The 21,621-nt window shown below is 36.7% G+C and overlaps 1 protein-coding gene across 1 annotated transcript in view; it reads left to right on the plus strand.

Moving 5' to 3' along the window:
- Positions 1–21,621, plus strand: part of BCKDHB (branched chain keto acid dehydrogenase E1 subunit beta) — a 141,131-nt gene that overhangs the window by 77,413 nt on the left and 42,097 nt on the right. The window contains exon 9 of the mRNA XM_086745473.1: positions 5,700–5,786. Within this exon, the coding sequence (XP_086601599.1) occupies positions 5,700–5,786 (87 nt within the window). The remainder of the gene's footprint in view (positions 1–5,699; positions 5,787–21,621) is intronic.

Consider the following 21,621-nt stretch of genomic DNA (forward strand, 5'->3'; position numbering starts at 1 on the left):
ATTATTTAATAGTTTTTCTTTAATGTTAAGAATTATTTTTTTTCTACTGTATTGGAGCTTTAATGAGTGTATGCTATTCCTAGCTTTTACTACTTCTAGGTGAAGGTAGTTCTGTGTGACTGATAGTTACAATTTGTAATTTACATCATCATCATTAGGGCAGTTACAGGGCTTTTGCATCTCCAGGCTCTTAGGCCTCATCCTATTCCTCTTCCCTTCTTCTCTCAGCACCCTGTTAAAAAAAAGGATACTTGCGGATCTATTTGTTCTTTCACAGATTCCGTAACACTGACGTGGCTCTGGGATGTCTAGAAATTGGGGACATAGTAACTGCATGTGTTAAGATTGTCAGTATATCACATGCACAAACAGTTCATTGTATCTGAGGTGCCTTGGACCTAGCGTGTCATGCTATGGATCTGCATGTGCTTAGTAAATGTAATCCTCGGTGATTCATCTGGCAGGTTGTGTTACACATTTCTGTAAGAAATGCTGAATAAAAATCTGAGATCTTACTTCTGTCCCTATGCTTATGATATTCAGTACCAAGAATACTGCTATGCAATTTCATTTGTTATTGAAACATTAATAGGAAAGCAGAACTAATGGGTTTGGGAAAGTAGGCTGTCTCAAATTTTACGATTTCCAAGCACAAATTCATTAAACCTGATCTAAAAATGAAAAAGAAAAAACTGTTTTTCAAGGCATTTGTTGAAACTTTACCGAGTTGGTTTTTTTTTTTTAAGCTTCCATATTTTGAATGGTTTTCAGTAAAGGCACATATCTATTAATGTTCATTTTGATATGATTGTATAATTGTTTGCGTGGAGGCTTAGTGTGAAATGAGATGTAATACAAATACAATTTCATTATTTCTTTTCAATTATGCAAGCGTTTTTTACAGTCTCTAAAGAACTGTATCTTTTTCTAAAGAACATCAAAAGTATGCAAAACTTTAATGTGAAAGTGAATATCAAAATAATTATTTTTCTGTAAGAAGGGAATTTTTTTTTTTATTTTGAGAAAAAGATTTTCTTTTTAAACAAAATAAGTGACTTGCCATTGTGACACAATAGCAACCATTTATAATCTAGTTCTGACTGGTAATTTCTTTAAAGGTAGTTGCTGTGGTAGTGAAGCAGCTGGTTACACTGGAAGTAGTGCTGTTGCTGTGTGTGGAGAGTAATAGTGTAAAATGCAGTTGATCATCAAACTCATTTTGATTTAAGTCTACTTTCTCCTAACTAAGCGCAGAATATGTTATTGGTAGTGTCAGCACTGAGATTTCAAAGCGCTTGAATATACCAGACTTGTGTTGTTTTCTTCTGTCATCAGTGCCTGTAGGAGGGAAGAAGGCAGCCAACATGATGAATTGGGTTGAACAGAAAAGTGATTATAGAAACTCTTGGATAAAGAGTGTGGTCAGGGGGCTGAAAATAATTTGCTCAGCTGCTTCAGTGCGAAAACGCTGGGCTGCAGTTCAGAAAACCTTCAGAGTGCAATCTGAAAGCATTAGTCTTACAAAGATGTTAGGGTTTCTTTTACATTTCATTATCGGTGGGATCATACTGCTAGCCTTTTGCTCTGATGCAATGTCAATTGTCGTCCTTGTGGATGACATCAATGTAGAACAGTCCTGACAAGGAAATTGAGGTGGAAAAGTATAGTCAATATTGGTTTCTGGTTTGGTTTAGGGTTAGTTTAGTAGTTGAAAGCCCTAGAGTCTTTTCTCTGATGACTGAGTATAGCACAGGTGACAGTGTTGTGCCATGACCTGGGTCTCACTTGCTTACCAGAGGGAAGGAGCACTGCTGAAGCTTTCTGATCTGACTCTGATCTCTGAATCTGTCTCTGGGATGGTGTTTGCTGCTTTGTGCTAATAGTACACTGCTGCAGGGTAAATCAGATTGTGTCCTTCAACTGTCTTGCCCCGTGGTCCCTTCCATTTCTGAGGAGATGCCAGGGATAGGCTGGAAACCCCCTAGATAGGGCTCCTCTAAATGATTGGATGTTACTTCTGACTTTTCTCTATGGTCTGTCACTAAAGATGGCAAAAAAAAGCTTCCATTTTAATTTAATCTGAGATAGGAGATAACTACAGGATCTTTTAGCACCCTGAGAAGTCTCTCTGGACTTCAAAGATCAGCAAACAACAACTTCTGATTGTGGATGTAAAGGTTCCAATCTCCTAAGCCACACCTTATTTTTTGAAGATGCATTTTTATAAATACTTTACATGAGCTGCCCAATTTGCATGAAATACATGGTCAACAATTCATAATTAGGTGCTCACAAAACAAATTAACATAGTTGAGAAGTAAGGCATTAGTGCTGCGTCGACTTTAACTGTATGTCATGTAAAGGCAGTGCTAGTGAGTCGAAACAGTGAAGTCACTGACGTCCTGCAGAGTCTGATTTTTAACTTGTCTTTTAGTATTTCTGTGAAAGATATGGAAAACATTTTAAATGGTTACTGATAAGTTAGAGGTAACAAACAGCTGGAGAAATAGATGAAATAGTCACTGATAAAATAGTCACTGATAAAGAGAAGACAGGTTCATTAACTGAACTGGATTCAGGCACGTAATATATTTTTCAGCATATCCAAATATAATTTTATAACTTGAAAGAATAAATACACACTGTATTTCCATCTTTATTTTAAGAAGCAGTTATCCTTTAAGGACAAAACCCTCTTTCCCAACAACAGGGAATTGCAGTCATCAGTTGAAACTGGACTCGTATTGTTATGCTTTGGCCAAAAGGCCTCACACATCCAAGAGCTGCAGTACCGAGGTTATATTATCTCCGTATTTGGCGTTATTCTGAAAAAAGCTGGAATGCTGGTTCCAGATGGGTGTACTTCAAGAAGGACATTGAAAACTGGAGATGATTCAGGGCAGAGTTGTAAGAACGATGAAGGAATTGGAAGTGTGTTGTATAGTGAAAGATTTAAAGCTCAGTCTGCTTTAGCAGAAGTGTGGTTAAGAAATCATTTGATCACAATCTTAATGCGTTCATGTGGAGAGCAGAAATGTGACAATAGATAGCTTCTCCATCTAGCAAACAGAAGTAAAATAAGAACCAACAGCTTGAAGTTGAAGTCAGCCAGATTAGTTGGAAATAAGGTGCAAAATTTTAACAGGGAAGGCAGTTGAAACACTGGAACAACTTGCCAATAGCTGTGATGCATTTGCAAACACTGGAAATACCATAATTAAAATTGCATGTCTTTCTGAAAGACTCACTGTGATTTAGGAACAAGTGTTAATTGTGAAGTAGAAATTGATGCAGGGGAGCCTGTAATATTCAGGAATCGCAATACTCATATCCTTCCTTAAAATCCAGGACCCTATTTGCAATGCAGTACGGTGGTTAGTTTCTGCTGGTTTTTTTTTCTGGTTTTAACTATTAGAAGAATTTTTAAGGTATTTCTGCATGGCACAATGTGGTGCAGGTATCCATGCTGACTCTGAACAAGGTAGGATGGGTACGAAAACCATCAAAGGTATGCTCGCGTGCTTTCCCACCAGGAGTGATGTAGCAGGGCCGAGATGCTTGTATGCAATGCTTGGTGATAACAGCTGCCTGCTCACTCTCACTCACAAGATCCTCCAGGCAAGGAAGCCTTGAAGTCCTTGGGAATTGTAGGTTAAAATAAGGATTTCTCATATAGGAGGAGTGGGTTTCTAAAATGAGATTTTTATTTTCCTTTTTCTTTGTTGTTTACATGGGTTCGATTTGAGAACAGATAAATTCATGCAATAAAAGTTACCAGTTATTTAGAGCAAGAAACCGTATTGGGCTTAGGAAACCTCTGATGTGAAAATAGTTGGAGGCTGAGAAATACTGAAGGAACACATTAAAAGCCCTTTTGCTCTTTCCTAAACATCAAATTATCTCTATTACAGAGACAAGATACCAGACCGTTGGATTACTGGTCTGATCCCATGTGTATTTTCTTATATGCGTTCTAACAGTGCGTGTTCCATACTGTTAAATTCTGAGAAGCCAAATCTATAACTTTAATGATAGCTTTTAATGTTTCAAAGTGTGAACTTCTCAGATCAAATTTATGCAAAATAATCTTTGTTTAAAATATGAGGAATCTCAAAAAATTGATTAATTGTATCAGTTTTACCATAGCAACTTGAAATTGATTGTATGAGTTTTATCGAATTAACTTAAAACCAGAGTGTGTATTCTGTTCATTGAACTGTCATTTTGATGTATTGGACAGATTTATAGTGCCGTTGATGGCTCTGCTCTTTAGATCTGAGTTTCCAGTGCTGGCAGAAGAAATTCAAGAAATCAGCCTACATAACTGGGGATTACTTTCCAACTGTTGAAATGCCTTTTCCTGTCTTTTTCAGCTCTGAATGTTGTCAAACCACTTCATAGTACAGTATATGGATCATCTCGTTTATAGGCCTGTGACTTGCCAGTACATCTGTGGATGAGCTACTTAGAGCCATTGATTGAGTCATTGCTATAAAAGCAAAAGAATTAGAGAAGTACTTGAATCAGAAGGAAAACTGGATAATTAAGGCATTGCCTTTATGCACTCTATTATGTAGACAACACAGAGCTGCCCAACTGGAGAATGTGCTTCTGTAGACATTAAATTGAAGATCACAGCATTAAAAAAGTATGACCTTATAGCTAGCACTGTTTTGGGCTTTTCCACTTGATAGCTAGCAGTACACCAGCAGTACACTATGTAGTTATCTTAAAAATGAGATTGCAACTGTTCTTGAAAGATTAGCATACACATTATTCTGACTTTTTTTTTCTGATATGAGTCTCTAGAAGTTCATGAGACTTTTTTATGCAACTTAAGAAATTAAAAAATGTGTATTATAAAAAGTGAGACGTTGCTGCCGTATTTCTGACTAAAGATATCTGATGTTGTTTGATTCTAGGCAATTTAGCATGTTGTTCCGATAAACTTCAATATATTTGGGTGTGGTGAAGCTTTATACTCCCATTGGATTAAAAATATTTTGCTTCCATTGTTAGTTTCACAATGAACTCAGTTTGGTTTTTGATTAAAAGGTGCCTAGATCACCTTCTGTATATATTGTGCTATGTAATTATTTATAAAATGGATCACATAAAACCTGCACAAACATTGAGATTTCAAATTAGGAAATGTTGCTTGAAATTGGCATGTAAAATTTAAATAAGCAGTGTTAATCCACATGATTGTTTTCTTGCTAAAATGTTTATTTAACAGTTTTACTTTCTGAATAGCTATGATTCATGACTCTACCTAGGGTCTAGTTGTGCAGAGGTATGTATCAGTGAAGGATGTCTTTACGTGTGTGGTTTTTAGTGTTTTCAGCATCCAAGTTTTTACTGACTTCCTGTTAAAGTCCTTATTCTTGTTCAGAAATGTTACAGATTGCATTGATGGGGCGAATTCATATTCAGTGGAATATATTTTTATTCTTAATACTTGCTTAAAATTGAGAAGAAGATGTATACACTTTTATAGTAAATATAAAAAACATCCTATTAATTGCTCCATTTAGACTTTTAGGATTTTTCTTTCAGTGAAAATACAAGAGGGGAAAAGTAGCTACATTCTAACACTGCTAATAATGCCATTAATTTCATATATTCCTCAAGTAGTACTAGTAAGAAATCACAACAGCTGCAATTTTATTACATTTTTGGGGTTTGTTTTTCCTTTTCAGTCGGTGGTGAAGACTGGGCGATTGCTGATTAGCCACGAGGCTCCCTTGACAGGAGGATTTGCATCTGAAATCAGCTCCACAGTCCAGGTACACAGGTTATCTGTATTTAAGTGTTCTGCATGGCTGAGTATGTTTATCTATAGAAATAATATTTATTACCACATTAAAAGTTGAGTTTTTCGTATTTTTAAAAAGTTATTCTTTTTTACATTTTTATTATATTTCAATTTTGTGGATGCTTGCATTACTTTATCGGAACAGCTGAGAAACCATGTACCTACCAGGCACTGTGCGTAGCATCTGCTAAGCTAGAAAATTTAACTTGCGTTGAAAAACAGGGAGGCTGTGCTGTCAGACGCAAAAGAAAAATCTTTGTGTATAGTCTATTTTTAATATACTTTTTTAGCCTTTCTCATATTTTTGTCCCACAAACTTCTTAAAAATACATTCTAAGAATGTTGAAATCAGACAGAAAAAGCACACACAGGTCCAGTACAGCATGATGTGGTGTCAGACATGGTGTTCAGAGACTTCATTAGAAAAGCAGCCTGTGAAAGTGGTGCATGTGTACTTGTGGTGATACTTGTACACATGTAGAGTTTGTCTGCTCAGAACAGCTTTGGAAGGTTGAGATGTACATCGGTATCAGTTGTCTGGAGCATTAAACTTTAACTTTTTTGGAAGTCCTTTTGAGCTTTCTGGCAAGTTTCATATCTGTACCTGCGTACAGATTTTCCCCTTAACTTGATTTCTTTCCTGTGCGGTGGTACTGGTTTACAGAAACATCTAAACTAATTGTGTCCATCACTGCCTGATTACCATTTTCTGATTATTCTGTTCTTAGAGTAGTTAAATTATAGGGCTAGAGAGAAATGGGATTCTGAAATTGACAAAATATAAGCCATACAGGCAGTTAAAGCTTGGGCATTAGCCTTTTTGTAGAAAAGAATAGAGTTAATTGTTCTGGGAAAGTAATTTTGAGTTAAATATGCATAAGGAGTTGGTAAACTTGATTCTTTATGTTTGAGATATGATTTCTTTGAAAGAGTAATCACGTTTTCATATGATGTGAAGGTCATTAATTTTTTCCTACCAAAATTTAGTCTCTGTTAAGAACCAAATTCTTATCGTCGTTCTAAATAATTAGTATTTGACCTCCACCCTCCAACTATTTTCACATCACAAGTTTCCTGAATCTAATATGGTTTCTTGCTCTAAGTAATTGATAACTTTTCTTGCATTAATTTTTCTGTCCTCAAATTGAACCCATGTAAACAATAAATAAAAAGAAAAAAAAGGAAAAAAAAGCATATCTGCTTTTTTGTGGGTAACCTCTTCGATGAATATAGATTTAGTAGAATTATAAGGTACTGCCAACCGTGAGTGTTGAAAGTCATGATTTTTCTTACATTTTTACAAAGTATGAAATAAACTCAACCAAAAGAGCCTATCTTTTAGTGTCTTGTGTTATTATTAACAGTTGAGGAGAAAACTGTTCTAAGCTATGCAACAATCTCATAATTTACTGGCATAACAAAGGAAAGCATATGTGTTGGAGAGAAAAGGGAGCTGAAAAGAAAAAAGCTTATCAGGAAATATTATTGACGATTCATTGCATAGGATGTTCAATATATTGCTGAAACTACAAAATGAGTTTGTAATCTCCTCAGACCTCCACTAAAAAAGGTACTTACCCGATTGATCCGTCTTGCGGTTATTTTCCATATCACAGATGTATCTTGACAAATATCACTTATTCAGAAAACAAAGGTTAAAATGCTTTAATAAAGGACTATTTATTTCTGTCAATATTAAAAGCAAATATTTGTTTCATGATAGCTCATAATTTTATATTCATATTTTTTAGGAAACTAGGATATGTATCTTGAGAAATATTAATTCATTTATCACACATGCTACCTCAGAATAAATTGGAATATAACTCTTCGGCATTGAAATAATCCATGGCGAGTTTCTTTCATAGAAATTAGTTGACTAGATTCTGTGTTATAACTATATTGTTATTACTCTTTCTATCCATTCTCGAAGATTTTACAGTCTGTACTAAAATTTTGATACCAGTTATTTTTAAGAATACTCATACTGCAAGAGATTAGAATAATATTTACAAAGCATTACAGCTTTTTAAAGAACAGTATTGCTTTACGCATAATAAGGGCCTTACGTTTTTTATTCAGTTAAAACACTTGATCTCTAAACGGTCAAGTTAAGTCCATGTGTCTAGTATCACTGCAGTAAAAATAAAAATGAAAAGTGAAATTTACTCTTTCTGGATACAAAGCATACTGAGAATGCCAAAAATTAGAGATTGCAGTTGGCTTTAGTTTCCTCTTGCACATGGAAGTAATAAGGCTTCAATAAAATGTGTTCAGTCGGATTAGATGGTTAGTTTCCATATTGTTATTCCATCCTTGCTGTGAGGTCTCTCATCATAGAAATAAGGTGAATAAAAGTACATAGGTTATTTTAAAAAAGTTAACTGTCACAAACACTTCATGGTGATGTACAGTTCAAGGAAAAGAGTACGAATGGAAATGATGGCTTCACTCATGAACTACAGGAGAAAACTATTGAACAGTTTTCTTTTTGCGTATGAGAGATTAAAACCAGCATTTGGAGAGCATACTAAGATTTGTTCTATGTCAAATACAGAATATTTTAAAGGGGCACATTGTTGCATTAAGTAGTTATTTACTCTGATTTCTCAAACACGTAAAACTAAGAACAGGATGAAGTGCTGTAGTTAAGACTCTACGTGATATGACTTTGCCCTTTGTACTGATGTTTCATGTATGATCTCAGTGGATATTCTGAAGTGAGCAACAGATGATACGGTACATTTAACGCAGGTACAATTAATACTTCATATTGATTGTATTCTGTATAAAAGCTTGCGAAACTGCCATATTCAGCAGAGAGGGCACTAAACTTCTTTTGCTTAAGGCATATGGTTGGAGCATAGTTTGAGAAGCCTTGGAGAAGGGCCCACTAAGATGTCACTTCCAAAATAATGAGGCATTGGGTGTGGAAGTCATCAGTATATTATTCACTTGTAATATAAAAGAATGTAAATTCAATATTTGTGTACCTGTCAAAAAAAGAAAAAGAAGAAAACAAAAAGCAGGGAAAAAAAAAGAGAGAAATAGGCTGTTTTCAAAGAGGCATGAGAGGGGGAGAAAAGGGAAACAAGAGCGGATTATGTTAAATTGTGTGAAAGGCTCATCTACACACACATGTGAAGGAACCCTGAGACACAGCAGCAGCCAGGGAAACCCAAATAACCCAGTTCAGGAAATGGAGCCCCCAGTTCAGCTTCTGCCAGGGCTGTCCCCAGCCTCAGCTCCTTGGGTGAGTACAGGTACACTCTGGACCACTCTGCAGACTGAAGAGGGATTGCTGCCTGCCAGTATTTGAGGCTTCTTACGGGATGCAGGAAGGAGCATTTTGGAATCACACAAGACTTATGGGCTGTTTTCGGACCAAAGGTGGGGAGAGGTGGGGACCAAGGTGGTTTGGGGAGGAATGGATATGGGAAAAATGAGAGATAAGGGGATAAAAAGGACTGGCTGCATGTAAACAGGCTGGTTGGTACGACTGGCCATGCCCTGTGCCTGATCAACATCATGTGTCCTGTCTTTTCATTAAACTCCATTTCTAACTATTTCCTGTGTAAGACTTTCTGTTTTGTGTGCATGTGTGTGTATGGAGGACTAAGTGCCAGCTGCTGGAGTCAGAGCATGGATCATGGGGGCACTGGGGTGCTGGACTGGCGGCGAGTGAGAGTGTTGGTGTCTGTCGCTAGCAAATATCAAGCTGGATTAGATAGGGGTAGGTTAAGTGAGCCAGGTGTATGTGTGTATGTGTGTGTGTGTGTGTGTGTCTGTGTGTAAGTCTGAGTTGACTACTGGGGGAACCAGGATATCCAAGTCGGCTCCTGGAGAGACTATGGGGTCTGGGGTCAACTGAGAGACCCATTGGTGTGTGTCTAGCAGAGAGACAGACAGCTGGGGAGATCTCTTTGTAGAAAGATGAGTTCCGTCTGAATGGAACACTCCTGTTGAGCTTGCAGTGTAGAGAGGGTAAGGAATCCAAACATAAAGCTGTAATCCTCCAGTAACTGACCATCGTCATTTGAAAGAGTGCTGTAGATAATAAAAGTTTGGTTTCAACAATGAGTAGTTATTGAAAGACTCATCTAGAAGTAAGTCAAAGGTGATCTTCTTTTCTTTAGGAAGTCATTACCATCATCTTTTCATATTATTTCAGAATGACTTATCTTCTATAGCAGAAAGCTAAATTTACACTGAAGGTCATCTGGATCTTATTGTGGTCTAAGCATCAGATTTGAAGAGAATTCTCAGATTTTGTTTTCGGAAGGACTTAAATTAAACTTTTTTCTTTCCTCTAAAAGTAGATGATCTTTCAGTATGAAATCTCTAACATATATTTTGTTTGTACATAGTGTATTAGAAGAGACTTTTTGAAATTTGGGTATGGCTGAAAATACCATCGCAATCTGAAGAATCCTCTCTGCTATTTCATTAAAAACATTTTGAATTATGCAATTTTGAGAGAAATTTCATGTTAGCCTGAAAAAAAAACTTTTGTTTTTAAAATTTAATTTTTAATAGTTACTAACATAATATGCAGTACATGCCATTTGCTGATTTTATGTAGCTTCAGTGTATGATAGGATGTGCACATATTTTGAACCTTAGAGGCTATTCTGCTTTATTCCTGGCACATTTGGGTCCAATAAACAGCAACTGCTTGACCGCAAGACTTTGTCAGCACTAAATTGGCGTGGTACAATATGTAACGTTCTTTCTTGTTGATCATGTCAGCTTTCTTGTCCTTTTTTTATCCAAACTCTTATACAAAACCTATACTACTGTTCTGAGAAGTGAAGGCAATTTAGTGGAGAATATATTTAGAAATTGGAAATTGAAGAAAACAGAATTAAGATCGCTGGGGAAATTTATAGGTTGTTATTGAAGATATGTGCCTGTTGGGAAAGGATTAGTATGTGTGTGCTGACTAGTGGCTTGATTTTTGATTTCCTGGTTTTTAGGGCTTGTACATCAAATGTGTTATACCATTCCTGCTTTCTGTGGGACTAGGTGTGGGAAAGTTGTATTATGGTTACGATAATGCAGTGGTTACTGTTTTCTGATAGGACTGAGATAGATGTAGGTAATTAGCACATCCCAGCTAACATTGATCTTGCAAATACAGAAAATATATGTCACAGGAAGGTCTTGGTGGTTTCTACTTATTCTCTACAAATAATGTTTTAGTTACTGAGAAATAGAAAAATGCGTACTAAATTTGAATGTTTTCATTTAAGGAAGTTAAAATTTCATTTAGGAATGAATCTTTGTGTACATCAATAACAGTATACACCATGAAAATGTATACTGTTATTAAAATACACGTGACTGAAGAAAGGTGTTAGCTGGCCTGGTAAAGATCATTGCCATCTATAAAATAACAAATCAGCACGGTGTTTAATGTAGGGCATTACACAGATGTAAAAAGGAACATATTTTCTTAATTCTTGCAAGAACAGAGCAATTCTGGTTTAATTGTGGTTTTTTGTCTTAGTAATGCAGTTTCTTTTCTTAATGCCCAGTAGCTAATTTTTCCCTGTCCTTGTGAGGATCTGGAGAACAGGGGATTGGGTCAGCTACCAAAGGAATGTACAGGTGAACAGAGCTCAGTGCTTCCAGAGACTCAGTGTGTTTCTCAGAGTTGCACAGGACTTTCAGCCTTACAAAAGATTGACGTTAATCAGAGGATAGGTCCCAACAATTTCAATGAAATAACCTGTTTCTGAGGATTGAGTTAAGTGATCTTATTTTTTTTCAATTCTTCAGTTCTGTGTCTAAAAACTAAATATAATACTATTAGTCTGTTTGGATTGGTGGTGCTTTAGATTTCCTCCTGCTGCTGCAAAATAAGGCCTAATCTCCAGTAAGTGGTGTAATTTCCTGATAGTGTGTGACATTAGGGGAAACTATTAGACAAGCTATTTATGTGAGAAGCATTTCAGGAAAGGAAAAGTGGATGTGTCTAAGAATGCTTTTCAAAGATCTAAGAGTTTCAGAGCAATTTTATTTTAAAGGAGGTTACCGTAGAAAGAATTTGCCAAAACAAGAAAACCTTTCAACAACAACAACAAATTTCAATGATTTCAGCAGTATTAAGCTTTAAAGTAAATTAGCCCTAAGTCTCATATTGGACAGGAACTGTCTTAAATAACTATTACTTTACAGAGTCCTAACAAAAAAATTCACCTTTCCAACAAAATGCTTTCAGGATGTTTGAACTGAATCATTTTTCATACTATTGCATTATGTGTTCTTCAGAATTTAGGATGCTGGGATACCCAAACAGTCCTATTATTTCAGTTTTCTCATGAGCAGAAGTTATTCACCATGAAGCTGTGACAGTCCTCCATGGCTCTTTGTGGTGCTTTGAGGAAGTGATTGCAATTCAGTACTCCAAAATATTTGCAAGACCAGGTTTCAGTTTTGGATTATGCATCTGTGCCTGTACTTAGTGCAACAGGAACCAATTAATAACTTGAAGTGGTCTGTGGGTTTTATTTTGAAATTATGGTGAATAACATCAAATCTTGTTCTGGTGCCACTTAAAATATAATTTTAATGAACAGACTGTAAACATGTATTAAGATCTTTCTTTATTGAAAGCAATGCTTCCAATGTAATTTTTATTCACTTGTATTTAAATTATTTAATTCTCACAATATATGTTGAAGCAAATTGCCTTTTGAACTGACCTTTGCGATATAATGGAATGTATATATCTTAAGAAGTTGTAGGAGTTTAAGGTACAAATTTTTAGAACTACTTAATTATAGAAATAAAGGAAATTTGAAATAATTCTCTGTTCAGTTGAAGAAATAATAAAAGAAGACTCAACCATGTTATTGTGAGTTGGATAGAAAGATGAGTGAGCACAGGCCAGCTTGGACAGCATTTCATAGAACAGACTTTTTTCACTGAGTGTCATTTCATGGAATGGCTAAACAAAGAGGCTGAGGAAAAGACACACTACAACATGCAGGTACAGGAATATGGTCATTCAGCTGGCATAAGAAAATTATTAAATCTGAATTGGTTTTTTAACTTTGCTTTGATACAGTCACAATAGGCAGTAAAATTGGAGGAGATGAGATACTGACACAGTGTAGTCCTTCATTTACTATCCTATTTAACTTTGCCACTTTCACTCTTTTAGCCCATCTAGCGGGAATAATGAGCTATAAAAGCCTGGTTTTATAGATGACAACATCAGATTCTGTCACTAGGAGAATCATCTAGGAAGTGTTGGTACAGAATATAAAGAAAAGCTGGAATAAACACGGCGAAGTAAATTCAAGGTAGGCATAAAATGTAGAGTAATACCATATAAAAAGAGCAGTGGTTTGAAGGAAAGGAAAATCAAAACATATAGAAATAAGCCAGAATAATGGAAAATAATAAAATTATTTCCTAAGTAAAGAATTTGGTATAGTAAGGGAAATATTATCAACATAAAGTTGCCATTCAGTGTCTTGAGTCAAAGGTGTATGTAAAATGTGCATGAAGATGTTCCTTATGTTTATAAAATATGAATATAGGGAATTCAGCAAGCCCCCAATTTATGATGCAGCATGAACTGAAAGCGATGTTTGCTATGCAAGTTTGAAGTCTTATATAGGATTGAATGTCATGAGCATATTTTGATAAACAATGTAGAAAATAAAAGTGAATAGACAAAATGTTACAAACCCAAGATTTCTCAAAGGAAATAAAACTATTTTATTCATCAATAAAAGCTAGGTTTATGTACTACAAAAAATGTTGAAAAAGGAAGGTTCACCAATGATACTGAAAAGTACAGTAAAATCGATATTAAAAAATGATCTTACGTATTAGGAATTTGACTTACAAATGTAATGTGAATCTTTTAGACTAATTATCAAACAAAGAGTTATTCTGTATCTTAAAGAGCTTTCTAAAGAGCTTGGATATAGCAATAAATGTTTGAGATTTTCTGTTTTCTTTTGTAAACAGAAGAACAAGTTTTATGCCTTTTACTCCACTTGTGTGCCCCCTCCTAGACCTTTGCCCCTCATTGCTACAGTGCCTGCACAGTACCTAGGGCTTACAAGCTCAACTGTAGGGATTTGGTAGTTCTGTTTGTCTGGCAGAGGTGATGTTTTTCTGAACCTGTATTACTTTCAGAAGGGAACCAAAATCCAACAAGCAGTGAATGTTCTCAGGGTAGTGCCTGTATTTTCTCCACACTAACTTTTTGAAGCCAAAATTGTTCTGGATGTTAGACCAAAGTCTTTTCTTATACAGTTTGACTCATTGTGTGGAAGTATCTTAATTTTCATGTTATTTCATATTCTGGTACCTATGACCCATACAGAAGTCTTGTTTCAGAACTATATGAAATGCAGCAAAAGATGAATGGACTTCTAAGAAACTTTCTTTGGTGTTACCATGTCGTAAAGTTCAGTTCACTCATGAGACTTTATGTGTGCTTGTTTTATTTTTGCTGGACATAGGGAGGAACAAATCTCTCTAAAATCCAAACAGAAAAAGCATTATAATAGCAGCCTGTGTTATCAGTTCAGGCTACAAGGGAGGGTTATGTTCCTCTAGGTTGGAATAAATTCAATACTGAGGAGAGAAAAATGGTTTAATGAATTGAATATATCCAAATGTTAAACAGGACACACAATAATCTGTCTGTACTGTGTAAAACTCCCAAATACATTTCTTAAAATAAGCAAACAACCCTCAAATCCTAAAATAACATTCAAGTTGGAAAATGAAGGGCTCAAAGATTGTGGTGGATTTTTATAAAATCTGCCCCAAAATGCACTCTCGCAAGTTGTAAACACAGAGTGTTTACATGTCCAATTATCCCAGTCTCTAGAAACAACAAAAATCAAAATGTCTTATTCATCTGCAGCTCAACTTGAAGTCTCTTCAGCTTCTGTGAAACACTTCATGTAAAGCCCCATGCAGGAGTGGGCACATGTGCTAAGAGATGTCCTAGCTGTGAGGTTGCTCATGCACACTTGATCCTCTTGTTTTTCATAGAATCATAGAACCATTACAGTTGTAAAAGACCTCTAAGATCATCAAGTCCAACCATCAATGCAACACCACCATGCCTACTAAACCATGTCCCGAAGTGCCACCTCTACACATTTTTTGAACACCTCCAGGGATGGTGACTCCGCTGTTTCCCTGGGCTGCTTGTTCCAATGCTTGACCACTCTTTCAGTAAATAAATTTTTCCTAATATCCAATCTAAACCTCCTCTGATGCAACTTGAGGCCATTTCCTCTCATCCTGTTGCTAGTTACTTGGGAGAAGAGACCAACACCCACTTCCCTACAACTTCCTTACAGGTAGTTGTAGAGAGCAATGAGGTTTCCCCTGAGCCTCCTCTTCTTCAGACTAAACAATCCAAGTTCCCTCAGCTGCTCCTCTTAAGACTTGTTCTCCAGAACCTTCCTCAGCTTCATTTCCCTTCTCTGGCTGTGCGCCAGCACCTCAAAGTCTTTCTTGTACTGAGGGGCCCAAATCTGAACACAATATTTGAGGTGCAGCAGATTGTTTGGGGACAGTCTCATTCCCTTCATGAGAGGGAGCACAAGCCAGTGCCCTGGATGCCCTGCTTGCAGGCAGTCTTGCAACCAGCCACTCGTGGCACATCCTTCTGATGGCAAATGATTAACCCAGGCTTGAATCTCACTGGCGCTGGTTTGGATGTGGATTTCTACACAGTGACAGTGTGCCCTGCCCACTTGACTTTGGGTCTGTTCTGTCTAAAAATTATGGGTTGGCATAAGCTTTTCCCATGCACCATGGGAGTATCCTCACTACTGGCAGGAGATGAAGCTGTTTCTTTTTTTTCTCTAGAGAGGCAGAGGTAAGAATGAGAGAGGAGCTTGGCAGTTTCCATAGGCACTGAAAGGAGAGGGAAAGTAAGCGATACCTCATTAGGAGTCTAATAACTGAGAGAACAAGGCCACCAGTGAGGTTTTGAGGGGCTGTTTCCAGTGTATGAGAATAAATGCCTGCCTTCTGGGAGTGCAGTGCGCACGCTGGCTTTGCTGCTGTGGAGTCTGAGTTCACAGACGGAGAGAGTGGGTAGGATGACAGGCGTGTGTCAGTAAATGACTTGTGGTGGATGGAGCAGGGAGAGCTCAAGACAGCGGGCAACTTGAGACTGCCTGCTTCCCCAGACAGACGTTGGTGGGAGGCAGTACCTGGCAAGATCAGGCACTTCTAATGAAAGCATTCAAACAAGAAAATAATATTTTTTAAGCTTGGCATTATCTTGTATGCTTTCTATAGCATTGCTTGTTTTCAAGTAATAGACTAAATAAATGCTTTTGGCACTGCAGCAAGTAGCCTTGTCCTGTCCACTTTCAGTTATGCTGTTTGTTAGGCCGTGGACAGCATTTCTTCCAGATGCATCAAACCCCGTTTGCCTTCTCCTGTGTGAACTGGTTGTCCTGAATTGATGCTGAGTACTTTTTTGTTACTTAGGCAAATTCTTGAAGAGGTACAAGGAGTTCATCCCAGGACAATACAAAGTGGTAAAGTGACAGAATACGCTGAGAGTCATAGTGGTTCAGTGAAATCAGTTTTGGCTACTGAACAAGTTCAGTGTTGGATTCACCTTAATCAGTCGAGTGTGTAGTGTTAAGTATGCTCTTAGTGTATTTACTGAGGACGTTTTTTCCATGTCCCGATGTTTAATTTGGCATGCAAATGTTCCTATGCCTGAGGCTGAACTCTAACATCATTGTCTTGCTGATGCATCCCTGTTCATTCATTGTGATTTATGACTTCGAACAATGTGTTTGGCCTTCCATACATTAATTCTGAAGAAGACCAAAAACATGGGCACTGAGGCAGGATTAAAATTTTCTCTTTGCTGTGCCCTCCTTCCCTGTCTGCATGTTCATCTTTCTAGCTGTTCGAAATTGTTCTTGGGGAAGGAAATGTTTTGTGTTGATACTTACTCTAAGGTACGGTTTACTGCTTTGATTAGAACCATGTTGTGATTTTAAGACTGCATTTCTGATAGCCCATGGAGCTGATAGAAATGAGGAGATTTTACTCCAAATAGTGAGGAGAGCAAAAAAACCTTCCATGGACTTCATATCCTATGTTTTCTGGTCTGTGATGTGGTGATATTTTTCCATTTTTATCTCTAATACCATATTAGAGTTCAGTAACATCAGGATTTTTAACTGGTATGTAAATGTAACTAATAATGTTTAAGGAGGACATCAAAATGATGAACTTTCCTAGAGCAATTTTGGGTAAATGTTAAAGCTGTTACTGGACAGGCCTTTATATTATACCATGTCAAATCGCCAACTTGTTGCTTAGTTCAAATTACTATTAAAAAATTCCCTTCTATTTTAACAGGCTTTACAGTGCTTTGAAACTCTGACTCTAGTCTGATAAAGATGATCTGTGACAGGACTCTAGAATAAGGCAACTCTGTGAAGTTATTACTAACTCAAGGATATTTAACTTCTCTTCTGGTTGGAAATGGAACAATACTGTGTTTAACTTGCTTTATTTTGTTTGGCATTATCTTTTCTTCCGAATGAGTTGCGAGTCGCTTTAGAACTCCAAGTAAGTGGAGCTTTGAACAGCAGTTTACGATGGCGTACCCAGGAGTCCCCTGTAAAAGTGTGGTAGTGACCTTTCTTCCAAGTTCCGGTGCTTTAGAGCTATAAAAAACATATTAGGAGGTTGAAGTCACTTGACCTTTGCTATAATTTCTCAAAACATTTCAATGGGATGCTAGAATCCTGTGTTAGCCATAGCTATAGCAACTTAATACATACTAAGGCACCCTGGCAAGCCAGAGTAAGAATAATGTGGAGTTTTTTCATTGCGTTGTATGGGAGGTTTACTTCTTCAGAGCAGACACTCAGTAGCTTCTCTTATTTACTTAAAAATTTACTTCAGTGGGTTCGTTTGGGGTTGTAAAGTGTTGATTCACGAGAGCATATTGTCTGTTTTTTTCCTGGCCTTTAATATTTTGATATGGCCATTAGAAATGGTCTGGCTAGACCACCAATTTAGAGCAACAGACAGAGTTCAGAGTAGCCTGATTGGAGAACAGTGGTCTGTGAGATATAAAAATCTATGCACAATAGAGGAAAAAATTTAGTACAAACCAGAAAAGGCTATGCTTGCATGTTAATGGCTCACTGAAGTTTTGAAAAGACTATGTATAAGGAACATTGGAGTTTTTTCCTTTTCTTATAGGTTTATTTTGATTAATACGTAAAAGGCCTGAAAATATGCATGTACTTATTGATGTTTTATGTACACACACAAGATCAAATTATTTCAGTTCAGTGCTGAATGTATTCCTAGGACAGGATGTAAAAAGAGCCTCTTGAACTCTCCTGTGCTTCTGTACCCTTCCAGAGTGCTGTGAGTTTCATACTGTTGCTGTTGGCTACATTAAGTCTTTAATACAGAAGAGAAAATGGAGGCTGCACTTTTACTGCCTAAAAAGCCTAGTCTAGCAGCTTTTGCTGCGTCCTTAAGAAGGGAACTGCCTGCTCTCCATGGAGACAGACACTACTTGTGAGTGCCTAAGTGTCACCCTGGCTTAAAGTCTCAAATCTGGACATGTGATTGTAGGGTAGGTTATGGCAGTGCTGAGTTTCTGTATGATAGTTCAAATAGGCACAGAGGAAGAAATTTTGGAATATTTTTTTTTTGTCCAATAGTCCATTTGAATATAAGCGCGCACATTGCTATCATGTAGGGATGAAGCAGTTAAAAAGCAACAATTAAAAAGTTACAGAAGTGATTAAAACTGATTAGGAATTCACGAGTAGCAGATGTAAACCCAGAATTAGCTCCTGAGAAAGAGAAGATTGCTAATTTCAGTCAGTTACATGAGAAGAATAACAACACTGGGAGAGAGCCCTGCATATTCCTCTGATCCTATGGCCTTATCTGTGACGATGCTTTCGACTGCTAGAGAAAATTCTGTTTTATACTGTAACACCAGCAAGAGGGAATGACACTAAGTTACTCTCCTAGTTGTAGATGTGATTCATAAGCTGTATATAGGGAGTGCCTGTGATGCTTTATGTAGTTGTGCTGTGTTTGCTATCATAGTGGGATTTTGAAAGGCAGCTTTATTGAAAGAGCAATGGCAGTACAGGCATCTGTCTACACCTCACTGGAAATGTTTGTTGCTGTTACCACACTTAACAGTGAACATCTAAGCAGGAAACGAAGTTATAGGCACACATAGCAGAAATTGTTCTACTAACAATTATCTCAAAAGGAGCAAAAAATCAATGAGCATTTAATGTTAGATGTGACTGAGCCAGGAAGGAAGGTCTGCTTCCACTCTACCAAACACTGAAGCAATCGTTTTATAAAACACTCTTCAAAACTGAAAAAGTTTCTCTACAAAGAGCCAAAAACATCTTTTATTAATCTATATATGGAAGTTTCTGACTCTGGAAAAGTTGATCCGTGTAGCTGGAATTGTTCCTAAGTTACATTGGCTTAGAAATAATATTTTGCTCCCTGTCATCACTGAATAAGTGCCTTTTGTCTGTGTTATGGCAAGTGGAGTTCTGATCACCCAACTGCATTTTACTGAAGCACTAAGCATGAACAAATGACCAGCAGTGCAGTAACTTTGACGTCTGAGGAGTGTAAGTATCCTCTTGGATGGAGGTCAGAAGTGGGGGGCAGAAGTGTTTTGCTCTCTCCTATCACTTGGTGAAAAAGTGCCATTTCTTGTGCACATTTTAAAGAAAGTCCTCCCCTAGATTTGAGGTGTTGCAGGCTAGGAAGGAATATAGGTGAAATGTTGTGCTCTACTAGAGGTAGTATTTAAAAATACCTAACTCTTAGGCAGGGAGGTGGTAGGAAATGCAAGCTGCTGAGATTTCAAAGCCATTGTGTGGATACTGTATCCTCTCCCTCCCCATGTGTCTCTGGCACTACAGGCTTGGCTGTAAGTCACCAAAGGTGAAAACCTAGGCACAAGCGATGAAGTCAGTGCATGGAAGGGATGATTGGCCCTAAGCGTCACCTGTTAATTTTTTTCTTTAACTGCTTGCACGTGTGTAGAATTGTAAAGCTCGACTTCTTTACAACAAAAACTACAGTGCTTTCCTTTTTTGTACCTTCTTTTGTTTAACCAGTAACGTTAGTTGTACTGCACACTGATGAATAATCTTGCAATAAATAAATCTCTGAAAAAAGCAGAGGCTTTGAGCAAAGAAAATGCCAAGAAAGTACTCTAATATTACAGTATTATGAATAATATTATTGATATATTATTATAAAAAAAGAATGTCACTGGGTCTTCTAGAAAGGAAATGTCTCATGGTTTGCTCTCTCTAGTTTTGTTGATTTCAGCAATATCATGTCAGAATCCTTTATGGCTTTATACTTTATACTACATGAATCCAGAGCTTATTGTGTATTAGGAGAGAGAAACCTTAAGCTATATTAGTCAAAATCCTGTGCATTTTTGAGAGGACTCAAGTTTCCTCAACAGAATGATTCAGCTCAAAATTGCGCGCATGCCGCATCAAAAGTAAAAGCAGCAGTAAAGAAGGAATCTTGGTTTTGAATTACATGCAGAAAGTAGGATACTCATTATCCATTAGTCCTTCAAAAATGCGAGTTAACTTATAAGTGTGTCTTGCCTTGCTGGAAGTTATGCAAGGCAATGCAGTACATTTACAGACATCATACAACCTTCTGAAAAATAGGCCACAGTTACGGTGAGTCTGTCGTAGATAATCAGAAGAGATAGTTTTATTTTTTTAAACTTGGATCTTAAAAGTCATTTGTGAGGCTATGTAGTTTTCCTTTTTTTCCAGTTCTTTTCCTACATAGCTTTCTTTGTAGAGGGGTCTGTTTTTTTCTTTATATGGTACATGTAGTTAGAATAAGACGTCTGTATTTAGTTACCAAAATATATGGCCTGAATTAAAAAACCTACATCTGTCCTGAAGCTTATTGAAACATTCCTACTGGCTTCCTTCTCTTAGAACTTCTCATTAATGAAAAATAGGGTGATTATCAGGTATATGAAAAAGGTAATCTAAGTATCTCCCAGTTCTTACTTTTAACGTTGATATTACATAAATCATCTGCTTAAGAAATAAGATAAAAAAGACATAATCACAGTGATACTTTTTCATAGGAAAACACCAAAAGAAAAAGGGAAGAAGCATCACAACTTAATGCCAGTCACAGTAGTAACTGGTATTAATCTGTCTGTATTGAAGTTTTCTGTTCAAGGGTAATTGAACCACTGAGATCAACAAGTTATTAGTTAACTTTGTCAGAGCCAGTATTTCAGAACTCTATAAATACGCTTTTTTTAGACTAACTGAAATCTTTAGCACAGTACCTTTTGAGAGAGATCAAGTTTTTATGCAGTGGCTTTGCATTCATAACTGCGATTTAGATTTTGTGTGCATATATATGTGCCCGTATATTTACTGGTTTGAGAACATTTAGAGTGCTTTAAAAATAGGAAAATAAGAAATTGTGTTGTTTAAAAGATTCTCTTAATATGGATTATAGTTTTGGGAGTACCTTATTTCTTCTGAGACAGCAGCACTTTCGTGGTTAACTGGTGTGTTTCATGGTTTATAACCTAAATAATCAAATTCGACTTCCCAAGGACAGAGGTTGATATTTGGCTTGCACATGTTATTATGCTAAAATGTATAGAAATCGATTATGCTAATATATGGAGAATTTATTTTGAAATAAGAATAAAATTAACATTTGGAATAAAAATTACTTTTCATTTCCTTCACTTTGGTCTATTTCCTCAT

This window comes from Chlamydotis macqueenii, chromosome 3, assembly GCF_036417535.1.
Source record: "Chlamydotis macqueenii isolate bChlMac1 chromosome 3, bChlMac1.mat, whole genome shotgun sequence".
NCBI classification, from domain to species: domain Eukaryota; kingdom Metazoa; phylum Chordata; class Aves; order Otidiformes; family Otididae; genus Chlamydotis; species Chlamydotis macqueenii.